Genomic DNA, 17,569 nt, shown 5'->3' on the forward strand with positions numbered 1-17,569 from the left:
ACGTTGAATACAATGAAGCCCGATGCGAAACGTATCATACTAAATACATCATGTAGTCGATGCCGATTGGAGTGATGAAGTCGACTTCTTCATTCGCTGTTCGTAGGGTAGCCTGGTGTGGAATACTGTCAATGTCTGTCAATGTCTCACGTGAGCCAGTTACTACCAGAACTACATAGTGCACCAACACCCCCAGAACACCCAATAAAGGTCAAGATTCGAGAATGCAGAGCCTCGAGATCATGCAGAGATGCTGTCTGAATTTGAGAATGCAGAGGCTGTAGACGGAGAGGTGATTGTAGCAGTGAGGTGATTGGTGGATATCACTACTACCTGGCGGGTGTAACAGGATCAAACCAGGACGATAAGTTGTGGGGATTGGTTGATGGTACAACATTAAAGAACCTACTTGTCTTTAGCCTCCGATCAGGTCTTTGACGATTTCATCGTCGCGATCGATGTGGATCGTCATAGGAATGTTTCTGTGCTAGAACGTGGATAGCTTGATCAGAAAGATTTCACCACTCCAGAGCCTGTGCGCAGTTGGACATTCAAATGTTGATCTATCCGGAGTGTTTAGAATACGTTTCGAAGGATACAGCATAGTACTTGAACAAGCTATACGCCGTTAATAACGCAGGAAAGCGGGATTCACATTCAGCTGGGGCAATCTCCTCGAACGAAGTCGGAGATAACTTCATCAAGTAGGCAATGAGATCGATAGTTCCGCCTCCAGCATCAACAACGATGACTCCCTGGCCGTCCGATCGATCTTCCTCCTCGTCCGAGTCTGACACATCTATAAGGTTTTTAGAGAATATATCCGATGTAATCATGCTGGTAAAACAGAAATGAAGACTTACTTCGCCATCAGTCAAGAGGTGCACGTGAGATTGCTCCTCCTCAGATGAGATGAGACCAGCGATCTCGACAGCGCGTCTAACCTGTTACCTGTTGTTGTTATTGACCTTCCCAACCGTTCGGATGCATGAGCACGAACTCGATAGGTCCTCGACCGATCTCCAGAAATTCAAATGTGATTCCTGGATGTAAGTCCGAGCGCATTGGAGAGGTAGCGACACTTCGCGTCACCCGCATTGCCAATTAGCCTGGGTCCACGGCCTGTTCGAGAGGAGAGAAGATAGACCGTTGAAGGTCCACAAGTCCTCGACTGCTGGAGACAGAGATCTAGAGGGTTCAATTAGAATCTGGGACCGAGAGAGGCGAGATGGTGACTACTATACCCTTGGAGGATACAGACGAAGTGCTGGTACCTTCGGAATTCGAATGTCAAACACCTTGCTAAGACTTGCGTACCAACAGTTGGAATGAAGTGGAGTGTCAACGAGATACCGACAAAAATAACACACGTAGCCCAACCAAGCAAGAGAGTAAGCGTAAATCGGGTATCCAAAGATCACTCACTAGCAAAGGAAAGATATTGGACATAGATCGCGCCCGATGGAGATACGGAACTGGAAGAGTTACATCACGGGGCAGCAGACTGAGAAGCAGAGACAGCGGGACGAGTTCAGCGTGGGATACACCAAAGTGCGAGGCAAAAATTGTCTCAACAACCATAGTCTTCTTCTTGAGTAGGTTGTACTTTTGCAAACCGCTGTAAAGGTAGGCCACTCAGCATATGATCTCTTGGTTCATTTGGTAGCGGGGAATAAATGAGTTATGATGCAAAAGTCCTCAGTAACTAAAAAGGACAGACCACTACACGTCCAAAAATATTCCCGAGAAATATTTCTTCATGCCTTCCGCACCGTGTACAATCGCTCCAATCACCCCGTCCGGCCGTATCACAAACACCTTCGTCTGGCCAGCTTCCACGAGATAAGCCGAATATGCATAGCCCTCCTGGTCAACGAGAACGAGGTCAGCAGGGGATGCAGCAGGTGTCACTGGTGTTGATGAAGGTAAAACGACTGCCGATCGCACGACGCTTTTGTCGTATGCCCCAAGGGCGCCCAAGATGGGGGAAGAATCTGCGAGACTCGGTGCGAACACAAGCACCGTGTGATGCCATGGTTTGTACAGACCAAAAAGAGTCTTCATGTCAGACTCTCCACGCCCCACCAGCAGCACATCTGGTGCATCAGGCGCCCTGTCTCCAGCCTCCAGATGCCCCTCATCGAGTATCCCGTAGGCTTTGATAGGTCTCCCCTCAACTGGAGTCACAAATTCATCCAGGACAATGCTGCTGAACCGGCAGTTGATACCAAGCATGAAAAGGATAGAACTTCGTCGGTCGGTCGGATCTCCTGTCTTCACTGCCTGGTTCATAATCGAGGTGGTGATCCCAAGCATTTCGGAGATGACAGGCAGACGTTCGGCATTATACGTCTCGAGCAGAGACTTGTCGGCGAGTCCTTTTTCGACGAGCGCGAGTTTCCAAGCTAAATTGAACTGATATACAATCAGGTCTTGGCATACATCATGCATTTGCAAGACTCACAGCATCTTGTACACTTGAGTTGAGTCCCTGTATATAGAGAGATGAGTACGCATCGGCATTTGATGAGAAGCACGCAGACCTGGGCACCACTTGGGGGATGGACACTAGACATATGTCAGCAGTTTGCCAAGAACGCACACAAATATAGACATACTGGGCAGCATCTATGACGACTTCCATCAGCCCAGGCATATTATTGAAAAGTAGAACCACATACCACCCACAACAAATACTCGGCCCTCGCTAAACTTGTTTACCATACGAATATTGGCCCTACAGCCAACCCATGAATGTTGAAATATATCGAGGTATAAAAGAAAAGATAAACACACCGGTACTCGCTCACCCAGACCAGCTTGTTGAATGTAACCTCCGTGGGTATCACTGACGCGATGATCTCGAAGATCAGCTCCTCGCTCTGAGCGACCTTTGTCAGGTCTTTGACACCGAAGATGAAAAATTGCCAGCCATCCTCGCCAATTTCGTCAGCCGGACGCAATGAAATGCTGTGGATCGTCGTCAATACATCTCCAAGCCTCGATGCACTAATACCAATGGTACATACGCTTGTTCATGGAAATTTCCGAATTGGTGCCAATACTTTGGAGACAGCATTAGAAGCGCTCTTCCATCGAGTAAGTAGAATTCAGACGCACCACTCTATCAAGACCAACGCCCTTTAAACGAATATCTCCGGTGATAATTCCAGCATCATCTCTAGTTTCGCCTACAAATGTAAGCCCGAGCTGTTTGCGCACGATGCCTGCAAACCAAAATTTAGACTCATCCTTCTGCATTTGAATTTAATTGCATCTCACCTTTGGCACCGTCAGCGCCGATAATCCACTTGGTATCGAAAGTCTCCAATATGCCGTTCTTTGCTAGAACAGCTGTAACACCCTCGTCGGATTGCTCGAACGAACGCAGTTCGGTGCCCATCTCGACAAAGCACGAGAATTTCTCTAGGTGGCGTCGCAGAACTTCATCTAGGAGCTGTTGACCTATCATCTTGGGAACGTCCTAAAAATAAAGTACCAAATTTTATCAGCATGACTTCTTGAGAAGACGGCGGCTCTGCGTACGAATGGTATAGCAGGGCTAGATTCCATATATGGGACCATCGAAGATTCCTTCACAGGTTCCAACGTCCCGGGCTTGTACGAACGAAGGATAGGGATGGGTTTCCCTAGGTCGTTAACTTCTGATACATTCAGAAAGTTGAAAAGCTCGAGGGAGCGTGGCTAGATTATGCATTGATAAGACTATGGAGCACCAGAGAAGTAGTGTTATGACAAACCCAGATTCCGGCACCACGCTGTCCGATGCGAGGGTTCGGGTCTTTATCGATGATGCGGACTGGAATGCCGTTCTGGAGGAGTGTCAACGCTGCTACAAGACCTGCTGGCCCAGCGCCTGCCTTTGAACGAGGAAGTTAGCTTAGACGCAATCTTCAATCATAAGTAGGTTACTTACGACTAGTACAGGAGGACGAGTGGAATTCATGTGTCGAGTTCAGAGGTTGTTGGGTCATAATAACAGACTTAATGGTGTTTTATAACACAGGGGCACAGCCGAACAGAGTGGGGTCGGGCAGCTAACCATGTGCCGTCCAAATGCGTGTCGAACAAGTTGCCGACATTCCGCGTCCCCATGCGATCGGACTCGGATGATTTGTCAAAGACGCTCACTAGTGTTGGACGAGGAACGACACAGAGCCGAGTCTCGTGCCGAGTCGGAATCCCAAATATTGCGTCTTCGACGACACGTATCGTTCCTTCCTTCCTTACCCCCTGTACGTGCCATCCGCGCATATAGTCGTCCTGTTCTCCTCGGTTCCTTGTGCCTCTGTCCGTTTTCTCGCACCCACCCTCCCATACCGCTTTTTTCTGTGTTTCTCCGCTGTTCCGCCTGCCGAACCGTTTGGGGTGGTAGGCTGAAAGAAACACAGCTGAGTCATACTCGGCACATATCGGCATGATGTCGGACATTGATCTGCCTTCTGCGTGTATCATCGGCGAACGCGCTAAACAAGCCCATCAAAGGCTACTTATACCTCTCAACCGCCAACCAGACCGCCACGATCTCTCGACCGTATTATAAAAATGTATGCCAGATGCCACTGTGACCTTTGGAATGACGCTGTAGTGTCAGTTGCAGCAACATGATGTTCTACAGGACTACACTTACTGGTGTCTTCGAACCATTTCGCCGATCACAATAGAGCCGGTGCGCGGAGCTCACCTTCGTTCAAGTTCGTTGTAGGACTGGTGTGAATATGGAAATATCAACGTCTAGATCAACGCCTCTTCTGCACCAGAAACAAACAGCTATTTGAACATCCAGGCTCTTCACTTTTCGTTACGCTGCCTCTGGCACAATGCATGAAGAAGCTTCTGGTTCTAATTCTATAAATACTCGAGCATTGAATGAAAGAGCAGCACCTTCTTTTTCACGGAGCACGTAGCATGGTTGAATGCCCTGGTCCTCTTCGTACACGTTCCGTGACATTACCATCCTCCAAATTCTCAAACATGTTCTCATAGAAAGCTTCGACAATGTGTTTTGCAACAGCGTCATCGGCCACCCACAACATGCCAATGACGTTCTTGAACCCAGAAAATTGGAGTCCAGCTGCGAGGTGGATGGCTTCGTTGGGTGTCTTCTCATCACCGACGGCGGTATGACACGCCGATAAGAATGCGGACTCGGCGTGCGGAGTGTCGTTCTCCATGCTGTCAAGCAGCGCGAGGGGTTGGTCTCTCACGGCGAAACATGAGTTATAAGGCAGCTCGCGGTCCTGCTTTCCATGACAAGCGAGGTGCATCCAGATGTTGTGTCGCAAAGCTTCGAGTGCACCTGCTCGCGTGGCGTCGTCGCCCGAGAGAGAGATGGGGTTGGCCGTCGAGGAGACGAGCTTACGGACGGGCGGGCTGCGTGGAGAGGAATGCTGCAGTTAGACCCAGCCAGATTCGAGAACGGCACTGTGATATGAGATCCTATGAGATCACTCTGGAGTACGTTGACGATGGGCAGCGTGATCTCTCCCCGTACTGTGTAGAAGAATACTATTTGATCCGTCCTCAACTCCATCAGAGATGCTTGCCGTATCGCCCTGGCGAAGTCATTTGTGGGCTTCTCCAAGTCCGCGAGAGTGATGCGCGGGAAGCGAACGTGGTGGGGCTCTCCTGACATCATCAGGACAACGATGACACTGCACAATTTCTTACTGGCAATGAGGATGATGGCTGGCCCCTGGAGTGCTGCCACTCGTAAGTTTGCGTACGACGATGGGAGCAGAAACCTTCAAGATTGCGGATTTCATGGAAGAGCCGCTGCGTGGTCATGATGGCCGACCGAACACTGCTTCACATCCACCCGAAAATGCTCTACAGCATCGTTCAGGTGAGAGACCGTCTTGATTGCCACGTATGTGGCAAATCCTGCGTGAGCTGTCCGTGTCTCGAGCAATGTCGTCGTCCACGAGGGACTACAGACGTTCTGTAAGCAAAAGCTAATAGCACAGACGCTGACGTCACTCACTTCAGGCAGTACGCCGTCCTGGTTGTTGCAAGCAGATACAACGGCCTTTAGCGTGAGGGGAGGGTGGACACCGCGAATAGGTGGGAAGGATAGTTCTATGAGATGTTAGTAGTAAATGTGCATGAATATGAAGAAAATCACTCACTGAAAGGCGCATCTCCATAATCGAGCAGCTCATAGGATCAGTTCTCAAATGGGGTCCAAAAGTCTCCATGGACTTTACAGGGTCATGATATCGCTCTACACTATAGATTTGTTTTCGTTGAGTCAACATTGATGGACACGTAGGCCGCCTAGATGCATGCGCCTGGAGGGAACTTTAAGATTTATTCCGCCGATAACTATAGATAGAGCGTGAGGATCACGAAACAGATACCAAGATGATATGGAGTGACTCACCTTCAAATCTTATGTATCAGTCCTCTAAGCCATGACGGTGCGATCAAGCAAAACAGCGGGGATCGAGGATGGGCTAGGTGCGACTATGCCAAAGAAGGTCAGTCATCAACGAAAGTGCCATGTCAAGGTGGTAGCGACATGGGATCTCAGAGTACCATGTGAACCTCAAGCTCATTGAAGGTGCTTCTCTCATCGCAGGTTGGCGTTTATCACTGATACATATTGCTCATTTAGCACACATGAAAAATCCAGTGTATATCATAGTGGAAACAATACAAACCGCTGAAAACGACGCAGACAGAAAAGCCGATGAATTCTATACAAGTCGATCCAAACGACTATGACAGGACCTTGACAGGACCAGGTCGAGAATTAAAGGAGCACAGCCACCCTTTAGTTTGTTGTCCGTCCAATATGTTTAGCGTGGGTGAATCGCATCCAATGATGATATATAATATCAGCCATCTCTTAAGTCAAGAGAGAGAGAAGTTTGGGTGAAAGGATCGCAAGAACGCGTCCTTCTAGCATATCAATGAAAGACCTCTACGTCACGTAGAGTCGTAGACATACAAATCATGCCCCCTTCCCGTCCATCACTGCCTCTACCAGCTCCCCGATCCATTGCTCGAACACCTCCTGTGCCATCACACCCTTCTCGTCGAAGAAGGCTGAGTACTCTTTGGCTTCGTGTGTTCGGCCCTTTGCAAGCAATGATTTCCCCCCTGATGTAGACTCCACGTAATTGATGGAAAGTGAATATGATGGTGAATTTGTGGAGCTGGGCTTGAAAGATAATTTAGAGGACGGCACTGGGAGTGTGCGGGAGGATATCGTAATCCGTTCTGTTATTATCTAGAGAGAAATAAGAGGAGTGAAAGACGGCATAATGGATTCAGACTCACTCTCTTTGAAAAGGTTTTCCGTCGGCCAACGAAAATGGTATCTCCCTCTACAAAGTAGGAGTATAATGTTTGAAGGGAGGTGAGAACCAGGTAGCTGTGATGCCGGAGATTTTCAATTAAATAACCACGATGTTTTGCTGGACACTTACAGTATGAAACCAACCCAAACTCCTGGCTTCGATTTTTCGAAGTCAGTTTTCCACCCATAAAGTCCTGTAGCTGCTGCTGTGAATACGCCTGCCCATCCCAAAGCCAGTCGCACATCGGTGTGAAGATGTATTTGTTTGAACAACACGGGTCTCGTTAAGTACTATGACCGCGAGTGATATGAGCATTTATTCGGGGCTACGATACCAAAGTTACGCACTCGTTTGAGAGCATCATCACATGCATTTTTGAGCTCAGTTGCGCTGTAGTTGTTGACCTTGATAACCTCGCGCTCTTCTGGAGAGACAGCGGTGCTCAATGGACCTGGTGGTTTCTCTGGAGAGGAAGCAACTGAGCTTAGACGACGCGCTGGTGTTGAAGGCGCTGGTGAGAGTCCTTTGGCGTTCTTTCTGGGTGCCATGGTGGTGCTGGAGAAGGAAAAAGGCGTCGAACGTGAGCGAGACTACAGTGTAAGGTAAGTATGTAGCATATGACGAGAAAGAACGTGTCACTGTAGATACGTGGGAAAATACTTCTTTAAACAGCAACTAGCCGCTTCAATACACAGCAGTGAGAGCGCCAGGCCCATAACAAGACTCTTCAGAAAATATGTCAGTGACTTCGTGTTGTGCTTGAGATACGAGGATTATGGCACCGTCTTCTATCGCTATCCTTGGTGGTGGTCTGACTGGCCTTTCCGCCGCTTTTCACCTTTCACGTCGGTTTCCAGCAGCTCAGATCACTCTGCTGAACAAGGACATCCACTTTGGCGGATGGGTACATTCTAGGCGCGCTAAAATCGTCCTTAAAGACGGTCGCGAAACCAGCGTGCTTTTGGAGGCTGGCCCGCGCACTCTAAGACCAAATTCAAAGAGCGTTCTCGAATTGGTGGGTGATAGGCTAGTCTAATACAACTTCCGTGAGGACCTTCTCATCGGGCACGTCCAAGACTAGATTAACCTTTTGGACTTATCGCCGTCTCTTTTGACTGTACCGAAATCATCCCCGGCCGCTCGGAATCGCTTCCTGTGTCTGCCTGGGACACATGGCCTCCTTCGCATCCCTTCATCTCCGCTCAGCCTTCTTACTTCTGGGCTCTCGCCTAAATCTTCTTCTTTACATTCCCCCCTTGGCCGTATGCTTCTTTCAGCTGTAGCACAGGAGCCATTTCGCCCATGGAACAGACCCCCTATAGTCGAGGACGAATCGGTGGACGAATTTTTGAGTAGGCGTTTCGGGAGCGAATTTGCAAGGGTTTTCGGAAGTGCACTCGTGCACGGTATATATGCAGCGGACTCTCGAGAATTGAGCGTCCGCGCGGCGTTCCCGTCACTTTGGGATGCCGAGGAACGCGGTCGTGGCTCTTTGGTAACTGGGTTTCTTCGACCGCCCAGAGTTTCCGCGACAGCGGAGGTCGATGACGCCCCATATCAGCTGGGGGGCGTAGACGAGCAGATGCGCGGAATATCTGTGTATTCGTTCTCGCAAGGAATAGGTGCCTTGGTAAATGCACTCTTGCGAGAGCTGAGGACGCGGCGAAACGTGCGTCTAGTTGGCGGTGTGTCCGCGACGGGACTTCGGATGAATCCGAGAACTGCGCAGTTCGAAGTACGTGGCGCACCTCGAATAGGTAGACTTGTTAAGAAATACCTGTGCACAGATAACAACATCGTCTTGCGAGACACTCCGGGCAACACACGTTATCTCAGCTGTGCCTCTTCCGAGTCTGAAAGGGCTCCTCTCACCCAAGATGCCACTGCCACATCTGACTGCCAATCCCTATTCGTCGGTGACAGTCGTGAACCTCGTGTTCCTGGCGTCTCCAGGGCACACACTACACCCCGTGGGGTTCGGGTACCTCGTGCCCCGGGCATCATCTGGGCACGCAGAAAACACGATCCTGGGGTGCGTTTTCGATTCTTCGTCAATGTCGGCACAAGAAGCGCCGTGGAGCGCAGATATCGTGAAAATAACTGCGATGCTCCGCGAACCTGTGGTCTCGATTCCTCGCCTTGTAGAGACGCTGTCTGAGCAGTTGGGCGTGCGTCTGCCTGACCCACTCCTCGTGAGGGTACAGGATAACGCGCATTGCATCCCCCTGCTGCGTGTAGGGCACCTCCAGCGGATGCAGGAGCTGAGCGGAGTGCTTCGGGGAATGCCGTGGAGCGGTAAGCTGGAGGTGATTGGCGCCGGCGTGGGGGGTGTGAGCGTTGGTGACTGCGTAGAAGCTGGGAGGCGCGCGGGTAGGAGTTGGGCATAGGGTTTCTTCATCACCCTTTGTATGACTTTATGTCAGGCGTGCGAGCCGGGTTGCACACTGAATGGTTTTTTGGTTCTTTGCGGCTCTGATGGGCTATGTCGGTTCCATAAGTTGCTGGATCTGCACGCGCTTAATAACTGTCGCATCCGCGTCCTTGCCATACCACGGTTACTGCCACTGACATCATTCATTTTAGCCGATAGGTATCAACGAAAACAATAAGAGCAATCAGCGCTTGCACAGTGTAGAGCTATGCATTCGGACAAGAATGACCGTGATAACAACAAGGTTTGACATGCTTGACAATGATTTCATCGAATCAGGCAGGTACGAGTCCGCCGAGTCAACGGGCGCCCTCAAGGACCTCTAAGGACCCATTTCTGCAGATAGGCTGTGCTCCTCCATTGGGACTTTTTATCCGACAGTGTCTTTTTTCTATAAACTCACGCATGGCGATTGGTGGGCGACTAAGGCGATGATGCGAGTTGCATTCGGCAGAGGACCCTCAGGCAAGATGTGAATCTTCGTGAGCGTCATTGAACGCAGCCACCAGGGTCAGAAGTTCCCTTAGCGCTTAGCGAGTGTGTTTCTTCATGGACGACGACTTATATAACGGGGTATCTGAACGACCATGACACCCATGACACCTTCTAACCTCTGATTATCCACCTTGCACTGCGCTTTCTCGAGCTAGTGTTCTGCTCAGTCTATTTTCATTTGAACGCCGTGACATACACATTCCATGGCACATTGTGCGTAGCTGTTCCTTTCTCTTCCCGTCAGCCTTGGACTGACTGTGCGTTATGTTACAGTCAACTCGTATCCACCCATTCCCGACCCTTCACCCACGCCTTTCCCATCAATTTCTATGCCTATGCCTGTCATCAACGTGCAAATGCCTAGCGCTGACGCACCATACGAGCAGCCGTATGCCTCTGAGCCCCCATATGCCTCTGAACCCCCATACACTCCAGAGCACCTATATCCCTTTCAAGAGACATACGGCTCTCAAGAGCCGAGTCATGTCCCTCCCCACGTCTCAATGTCGCCTTATCACACTGAGCTGCAAAATGATGTGTGGGTCCCAAAGGTGCCAGGGCTGTCTGGCGAGGAGGAAGTTGACCCCACGTCCGAGGTCCCCATGTCCGAGGTTCCCATGTCCGAGATCTGCATCCCTACCCCCGAGCATGTCACAGGAGCATCCGTTTCGCGTAGGCCATCCCGCCTACAGCGTCTGGCTTCCTTCCTAGGACTAAAGTCTAAGGAATCGACAGCTTCGCGTCAATCCTGAACTCACAACCCTGGATCGAGTACTTAAAATTGTTGGCCTAGATTGTTGTGTCGGCCTTTACAATTTACGGTCCCTGGTCATCCTCATCATTGCTGAGCTTACAACCCTGGAAGGGAGGATGGGGGTTACAGCTGTTCATCGTGTTGGCCTGTACACTGTTCATTTACAGGTCGTTATAGACGCCTAGAGAGTTCGTATGCAGTGTATGTATTGCCACCCAGTCTTGAATCAGTTAAATTTTATGTCGATTACGATTACTTCTCTCGATGTATTGCGCTCATTACATGTCTAGTCTCATGAAATTCAAGCGAAATGAGATCCATGCCGTAGCAATGTGGTACGTATGGAGCCAGCAAGAACAGTGAACAAGCGCCTACCAATGAGCTGGGTTATGGCCAGAAGAACCAATACTACGAGTCACCACACACAAGAATCGCGGGTTTGAGGGTCCGCGATCGATTGATCGACGATCTGCATCAGGTTATTGGTGTGCTCAATTGCAAGTCTCTGAACACATGCCGCTGAAGATGGACGAGTTCTTTGGTCCTCTGAATGCTGTTTTCGCGGACGTATATCAGTTATAACATGTGTAAGAACAGGTTCAGCTTAAGCAGCAGACCAATACTGTGCACGTGAAGTTTTACATAGTAACATACGTCTAGAGGAGACGAGATTCGGCTTCATTAAAACTCGGCTTCATTTTGCCGAGGGCACAAGGTCTATCCTAGGTAAGTCCAAACATTGAAGCTTGAAGACGCGTTGCTTCATTCAAGGCAGTAAATAAACTTACACTAGTAGAGTCGGTGGTGATTTTCTAGATTTTCCTGCATCCTAATCTGAGACCTGTTAGAAGACGGCGGTCAAACTTGCGTGGAAGATCTGTAAACATTGTCCCGAGGGACGCAGATCGCGCGGCCGTGGTACTTCATGCAGTATTCATGGAGCAATGGAGGCATGGACACAGGTAACGCAGGACACTGCTTTGAGCCATCCAGAGGTGCCGATTATCAAAGTGCGGCTGCGGTTTATGATACCAATAAGTAGGACGTACAGCTAGTACTGCCAGCGATGGTGGAAAAGAGCTCACAGAGTAGGGCATGTCGATTTGGACGAGCGCATAGCAATGGGGACCATCAATCATTGTCAATAATAGACAATCTATGTATCTTGTAATGCCGAAGGGTCTGGATGTTGTACTGTGAACAGTACTGATGTCGCAGCAATGTGATTCAGCGAGCTTCAGTGGTATCACAACCTGATCCATATTAAATAACCTCTTCTTAGAGGGGCATTGGCACTCATATCAGACAAAATTGAAAATTGAATTAAATGATCTGTAAGAATATGTCCGAAGAGATACTTATAAGCAATACATCTTACTTACCTGGTCATACATGTTGAGCAAGCCCGACCCTGATAGAACGCTGTGTGTAAGGGAAGTGGGACCAGGGTCGTTTGGCTAATCACGGCTAAGCCTAATCAGAGGAAGTTGGCTTGATAGGGATTGTGAATCAAGGCGCCGCCCGACCCAACTTAAAAAATCGTACGCACCATAATCTTGCATCATCAATACCAAAACACAATCCTCAGGTACCAGGTCGTAGATGGAAGGATTCAACCAAATAAAAACTGGGCTACTAGGTAGAATCGTTCCCACCTAACACCCCATACTTGGGCCTATACCCAAGTCAACGCTTCATCGGTGATCGTGTTTGTCCGCAGACAAGTCGTCTAAATGCATGATAGTCGAGTTCCACATCAGCTGGCAGCCTGTTATCAGAGCCTATCGTATAAATAGTTAGTTTCCTGGCTGGGGCCGGGGTAGGGGGATCGTATCATCACATGTCGTCTGGCAGTACCCCCTATTGATGGGGTGTATTTTTTTCTACTGCGGGGGGGGGGGGTCGGAATCGTGTAAATATCAGTGGTAACATTTAGCACCGGGCTTTGACTGGACCCGCAGTCTTACCGACAGGAGTTATAGAAATGTAACAGTAAGCAATGAGCACAGGATCCGATGATCAGGCTGGAGATCCTCAAGCCTCAAGGAGAGTTAACATAGCGAGCCTTACCGACATGAGACTAGTGGTAGTCTAGGCTCCTAGCCACACCTTTATAGACGGAGGAGGACAGTCGTTCCTTCTAATAAAGGAAGACTACCGTGATGCCGTATAGTAGCTGTGCGGGCGTGTGTAAAGAATTGTCGCTAACCTGAGCAAGCCTGAGCAAAGTAAGTGAGGAAGTTTCAAGCTAAGTTACAATTGACTGTCACGACTTACCGGTGAGCACGTAGTAGGGATAACGCGCGCGTCCTGCAGGATGTTAGAACATGTGATTATGAATGCCAATTCCGAAAGTTATAGCTAGTAGGTCGCCTGCGGGGCAGTTTTCAAAATGTTTAAACTTAAGCTTAAGCCAACCTTGTTATAACGTTACCGTGACCGTGCACACTCCAGGTTGCACTAACGCTCCCACGTCCTTTTGTGGTTCGTATTCTGATTAGCGTGCCACGGCGATTCCTTTCCCCTCACCTGTTTTCCCTGACTGAGATTGATCTTATCAGATTTAATTAGTGTCCTGGAACCTCGCCCAGCCGTATCATCGTGCCGGGTTTATATTACGATTTGCGGTCATGGTTGGTTCGTGACATTCGATTCTTTTGGATGCCAAGCCAAGACGGCAAGGAGCCTCAACTACAAATATCTCACATCTCATCATTTTCATGGAGCTAGAATAACACCCCAACTTCTTCTAGCATGACCACAGAACTCAAGGCTATTCGCAAAAAGCGGGCCACCTCAGAGGCTAACCCCGCATCCAGCGAAGGAAATCATCGCAAGCGTCGACGCAATCGTACGACTCAGTCATGCCTTAGCTGCCACACATCCAAGAGAATGGTACGTACAACTTAGCGCACCAGGAGAATTTTTGAAGGAATATTATACAACAGTGTGACCGGAAGCGTCCGTGTGGTCGCTGCACACAACTAGGTCTGGTAAGTGCCTTTACATAAGGCAAGTGCTACTATTGGCTGACGGCAAGTGTCCAATAGACCGGCCTTTGTGTCTACGAAGTGGATGATGCTTCCAAACGAACTGATGTTCAAGAAGACGAGAGTTTGCGGCTTCGTCAGCGAGTTGCCGAGCTCGAGGGAGTAATACGCGAGGTGTGTTTGGTCACGCCACAAGAAAAACTTCAAGCTCAAATGTCCATAATAGTTGAAGAACAAGCCTCATCCCCGCTGGGCTCAAGCGGTTTCTACCGAATCAGAATTTCAGAAGTGGCATGCTCGCTCTCAGTCTCGTTCGACTACTGAGCAGCAACAGACCGAACATCAAAGCGAGACAAAAAGTACCTCTCCATCTCGCTCAGTTTGTTCGAATTCAGGCCCTGGGGATGAGTCACATCCGTCCCCTCAGGTTCCATCGCCCCCACACCCACATCCTGCCGACTTGACAAACTCATCAGTGTTGTGCTCTCCTTACTTCAGTGGTGTATCGTGTCCCTTGAGCACACCCTCTCCTTGTATAATGACGCCGATTGATGAGTACACGCATACTCAGGCTTTTATTGCGGGCGAGCAACCTCTCACCGGAGAATTCGACTTTTCTTCTATTTTTATGTCCTATCCGGGTTTGATAGGATTTGAAAATAGCCCGGGATACGACACTCCTCAAGTTGCAGGCGACGTCTTCGCCGATCATCTCGACGACACCTGCAGGTTTAAAACCCGTGGTCATTGTGGCTGTTTGACTGAAAGATCGAGCTATGATGTAGTGCTCGAGCTTTCTCTCCGCTTGCGTAAAGCTGCAGATATCCTGCTCGGATCCGGTAATTGTTCCCTTAATCAACGAATTTTTGAACTTGACGCTCTTGCTACGTGAGTTTACCCGTGGTTACTTCCTACATGCACTTACCACCATTCAATAGGATGGCGCTAGGCAATATCACTTCACCTTCTAACGATATCAATCAAAAACAACCGTTCTCCCATTTATTCATCCCACCATCGTCTAATTTTGGTACAACATTGTGCCGCACTATGCCTGCTTCGACGGCCTCTCCACACAATCTACAAGAAATTCGCTCAAACGTTTTGTCATCGGTGTCGGATGACATCCTCTGACTCCGTCATGAGAACCTTCCTTCACAACGTTTCTGACTTGCACAGCGTGCTTCTCATTGCGGACTTAACAGCTATTCTTGCTTGCGTTCCTGTGTGTAGAATCGCGAGACTGATTAATGCTAGAAATCGCATTGTATAATCTACTGACAATCAATACGACCTCTGTAATTGTATTGCACTTCCTCTATATCAAGGCTGTCGCAATCCACGCAAGGGGGGATACATGCTTATGTACCGGAACTCAAACTTTCGACCCATCAAATGCAGGATCTTCTGACTTCACCGAACCTCCAGATAAGCAATGTAGTCGTGATCTATTTACAGCAACACCTAAGACGACGGTCGACCAATACGGTATTTTAACTTTTGACGTTGTTCTAAAAAGGCAGCTGTCAGCTACGTAGCATCAGTTTCAAGTGGTTTGATTCATAAACTTTACTTATTGATTCGTTAACAATGTACTCCCACACACCAATCTATCACGTCGCGGGCCGCCGGGAAGTTGCCAAACACTGCACGTCTTCTCGAGGAGCAATGGTCTTCGTAAACGGCTGCGGAGGCCGTCCGACAAGTCACCGATGAGTCAATCGTCTTTCTTGAGGACAAAAGCTTGAAATCCTGATTGATATGCTGTGATATCAGAATCTCTTCATTAGGCCTGAGACAACTGGGAGCTCCTTCGTGGTTTTCCATCAGTATTCAGCCATTTGTCAAGGAAGCAGGAAGTTAAGTTTCGAACTTCCGAAGCCTACTTTGATCTCGAAGCCCATTCGGTTCACGGGCTCGGAGAGCACAGGTTCCAATCAGAAAAGGCGAAACGTGTGCTAGAATTAGAAAAAGGTGTCAGATATCAATTGAGGTCAACCGGTCGTTAAGTCTGGCAATCCTCGGAACTCTGGAATAACACGAATTTCCACGCCAAAGAAGTAAGTCGCGCATGTGCTCGGTGCCGCTTTTTCCACGAGACGGGGATCAGCGAAATAGAAGGAACGACTGCCTTCCTCCCATCAAGGTCTGACTACGGGAGATTCATAGTAGAAATCCGTCGAAGCGGCAGAAGACGGCCTCACCTCCTTGAGCCGCAAGATCGTCCAGAAGAGTCTGGGGAACACGTTGATTTGCTGATAACAGTCAAGTAATCACGATGAGAAATGCAGGGATGAAATAGATGATGAACCTGCTGCAAGATTCGAGAAGCCGTGTGCCATCGAACCCTCGCGTCTGGATTCCGTTTGCTGGATCTCTTGAGCTTATCCTCCTGCCAATCGAGTTTTTGCAAAAACCGAAAGCTGGTGTTTTCAGGTAGCAAGCCATTCCGGCGCGAGAAGAAGAATCCTAGCGGAACGTCTGAACTAACAGACAGAAAAGTCATTCTTCACCCATTTTCCAGACGATATAACGCAAGCGGCTGTGTCTACACATTGGGAGGCTGGCAACAGAAAATAAAAACACTAACCGTGCCAACATCAAGTACGTACCTCACCGTGTGTCCATGGAACTTGCGCGACTCCTATCTGATACTCCCGCAGTGCATCGACTGGACCAGCAGAGTGGCACGAAGAACCCTCTCCTTGGTTCCAACGTCGTAAGGCGGACGAAGGCATGGAGATCATCACAGCAATTCTCACAGCTTCTGGGTGATTCTCAGTCTCATCTCCTGTGGGCTTTTCGGACAACGACGAGCGATGGTGAGTGCGTGAGCGTCGCCGTGGCCACAGACGAAAGTTGGAAGAATGGAAAAGAGGGAATGCAAATCGTCTTCGCGGGGGTGAAGGTTGGGACGAAGAATACTGGGAATTGTCGGGAAGAAGCCATGTTGCGGTGAAAGGATCTGCAGCAGGTGCTGCTGACTCGAATACGCCCACTGCAGGTTGACATGCAGCGCGAGAGTGGTACGCGCGGATGAGAGACACGGATACAGGCTGTCGAAATTTAACATCAAATGCTAAAACAACAGAACATTGATCCAATACACACCTGAATTCTCGACCATTCGGACTGACCCGCCATCAATACTTGCTCGGTCGAAGCGGGCGGGCGGCTCAGCCAAGTATCCCAAAAGACCGGAGGGATCAACTTCCTTCGTCCCCCACCCATTCCATACAACTGCTCCGTCGTATCTGAGTCACCGAGGAGCGCACGACGCCGCCAACGACCAAAACAGCACCCAACGATGATGAGCAGAATGACTACTGATACGAGGAGAAAGCCCAAGGAATAGCTTGCAACTGCGCCGCTAAGCGATGAACCGGAGCTGGGGCGGATGTCTGAGGGTGTGGAGCTAGCCGACGTGGAGGAAGACATTGAAATAGGGGGCCCAGACCAAATATGAATATTTGAATTCTTAGTGACTCCGTACCCGCAGTTTACTAAGGCGCTGATTGGCTAAGGTGCCGCCCGGCCAGTGAGAGCTACATGTCGGAGTCGAAAATGTGGCACG

The 17,569-nt window shown here is 49.3% G+C and overlaps 6 protein-coding genes across 6 annotated transcripts; 2 read left to right on the plus strand and 4 right to left on the minus strand.

Annotated features, from left to right (window-relative positions):
* Positions 1-1,722: 1,722 nt before the first annotated feature.
* On the minus strand, positions 1,723-3,967 carry DEU56DRAFT_910938 (FAD binding domain-containing protein; the record flags this gene model as incomplete). The annotated part of the gene is made up of 12 exons (XM_041357240.1): positions 1,723-2,415; positions 2,465-2,491; positions 2,544-2,568; positions 2,619-2,628; positions 2,682-2,737; positions 2,797-2,970; positions 3,030-3,064; positions 3,121-3,227; positions 3,283-3,484; positions 3,547-3,705; positions 3,762-3,881; positions 3,938-3,967. 12 exons carry the CDS (start codon positions 3,965-3,967, stop codon positions 1,723-1,725), a joined length of 1,638 nt encoding a protein of 545 aa, XP_041210315.1.
* Positions 3,968-4,913: 946 nt separating this feature from the next.
* On the minus strand, positions 4,914-6,167 carry DEU56DRAFT_910939 (CHAT domain-containing protein; the record flags this gene model as incomplete). The annotated part of the gene is made up of 5 exons (XM_041357241.1): positions 4,914-5,411; positions 5,447-5,765; positions 5,824-5,951; positions 6,005-6,099; positions 6,146-6,167. 5 exons carry the CDS (start codon positions 6,165-6,167, stop codon positions 4,914-4,916), a joined length of 1,062 nt encoding a protein of 353 aa, XP_041210316.1.
* A 460-nt stretch (positions 6,168-6,627) lies between these two features.
* DEU56DRAFT_884512 (microsomal signal peptidase 25 kDa subunit-domain-containing protein) lies at positions 6,628-7,942 on the minus strand. The gene is made up of 4 exons (XM_041356164.1): positions 7,673-7,942; positions 7,455-7,615; positions 7,306-7,399; positions 6,628-7,255 (listed from the first exon to the last, which is right to left on the minus strand). The coding sequence occupies exons 1-4, from the start codon at positions 7,871-7,873 to the stop codon at positions 6,977-6,979; spliced, it is 735 nt and encodes a 244-aa protein (XP_041210317.1). The 5' UTR covers positions 7,874-7,942; the 3' UTR covers positions 6,628-6,976.
* A 111-nt stretch (positions 7,943-8,053) lies between these two features.
* Positions 8,054-9,788, plus strand: DEU56DRAFT_792904 (uncharacterized protein). The gene is made up of 3 exons (XM_041352728.1): positions 8,054-8,340; positions 8,407-9,060; positions 9,113-9,788. Exons 1-3 carry the CDS (start codon positions 8,101-8,103, stop codon positions 9,710-9,712), a joined length of 1,494 nt encoding a protein of 497 aa, XP_041210318.1. The 5' UTR covers positions 8,054-8,100; the 3' UTR covers positions 9,713-9,788.
* A 3,676-nt stretch (positions 9,789-13,464) lies between these two features.
* DEU56DRAFT_792909 (uncharacterized protein) lies at positions 13,465-15,324 on the plus strand. The gene is made up of 5 exons (XM_041352729.1): positions 13,465-13,900; positions 13,954-13,998; positions 14,056-14,169; positions 14,222-14,883; positions 14,934-15,324. The coding sequence occupies exons 1-5, from the start codon at positions 13,760-13,762 to the stop codon at positions 15,127-15,129; spliced, it is 1,158 nt and encodes a 385-aa protein (XP_041210319.1). The 5' UTR covers positions 13,465-13,759; the 3' UTR covers positions 15,130-15,324.
* A 676-nt stretch (positions 15,325-16,000) lies between these two features.
* Positions 16,001-17,494, minus strand: DEU56DRAFT_979442 (uncharacterized protein; the record flags this gene model as incomplete). The annotated part of the gene is made up of 6 exons (XM_041359745.1): positions 17,107-17,494; positions 16,608-17,051; positions 16,548-16,558; positions 16,307-16,481; positions 16,200-16,250; positions 16,001-16,147 (listed from the first exon to the last, which is right to left on the minus strand). The coding sequence occupies exons 1-6, from the start codon at positions 17,431-17,433 to the stop codon at positions 16,001-16,003; spliced, it is 1,155 nt and encodes a 384-aa protein (XP_041210320.1). The 5' UTR covers positions 17,434-17,494.
* Between the last annotated feature and the right edge of the window lie 75 nt (positions 17,495-17,569).

The sequence above is a fragment of the Suillus clintonianus genome (assembly GCF_016758775.1).
Source record: "Suillus clintonianus strain FC179 chromosome Unknown DEU56scaffold_22, whole genome shotgun sequence".
Taxonomy (NCBI): domain Eukaryota; kingdom Fungi; phylum Basidiomycota; class Agaricomycetes; order Boletales; family Suillaceae; genus Suillus; species Suillus clintonianus.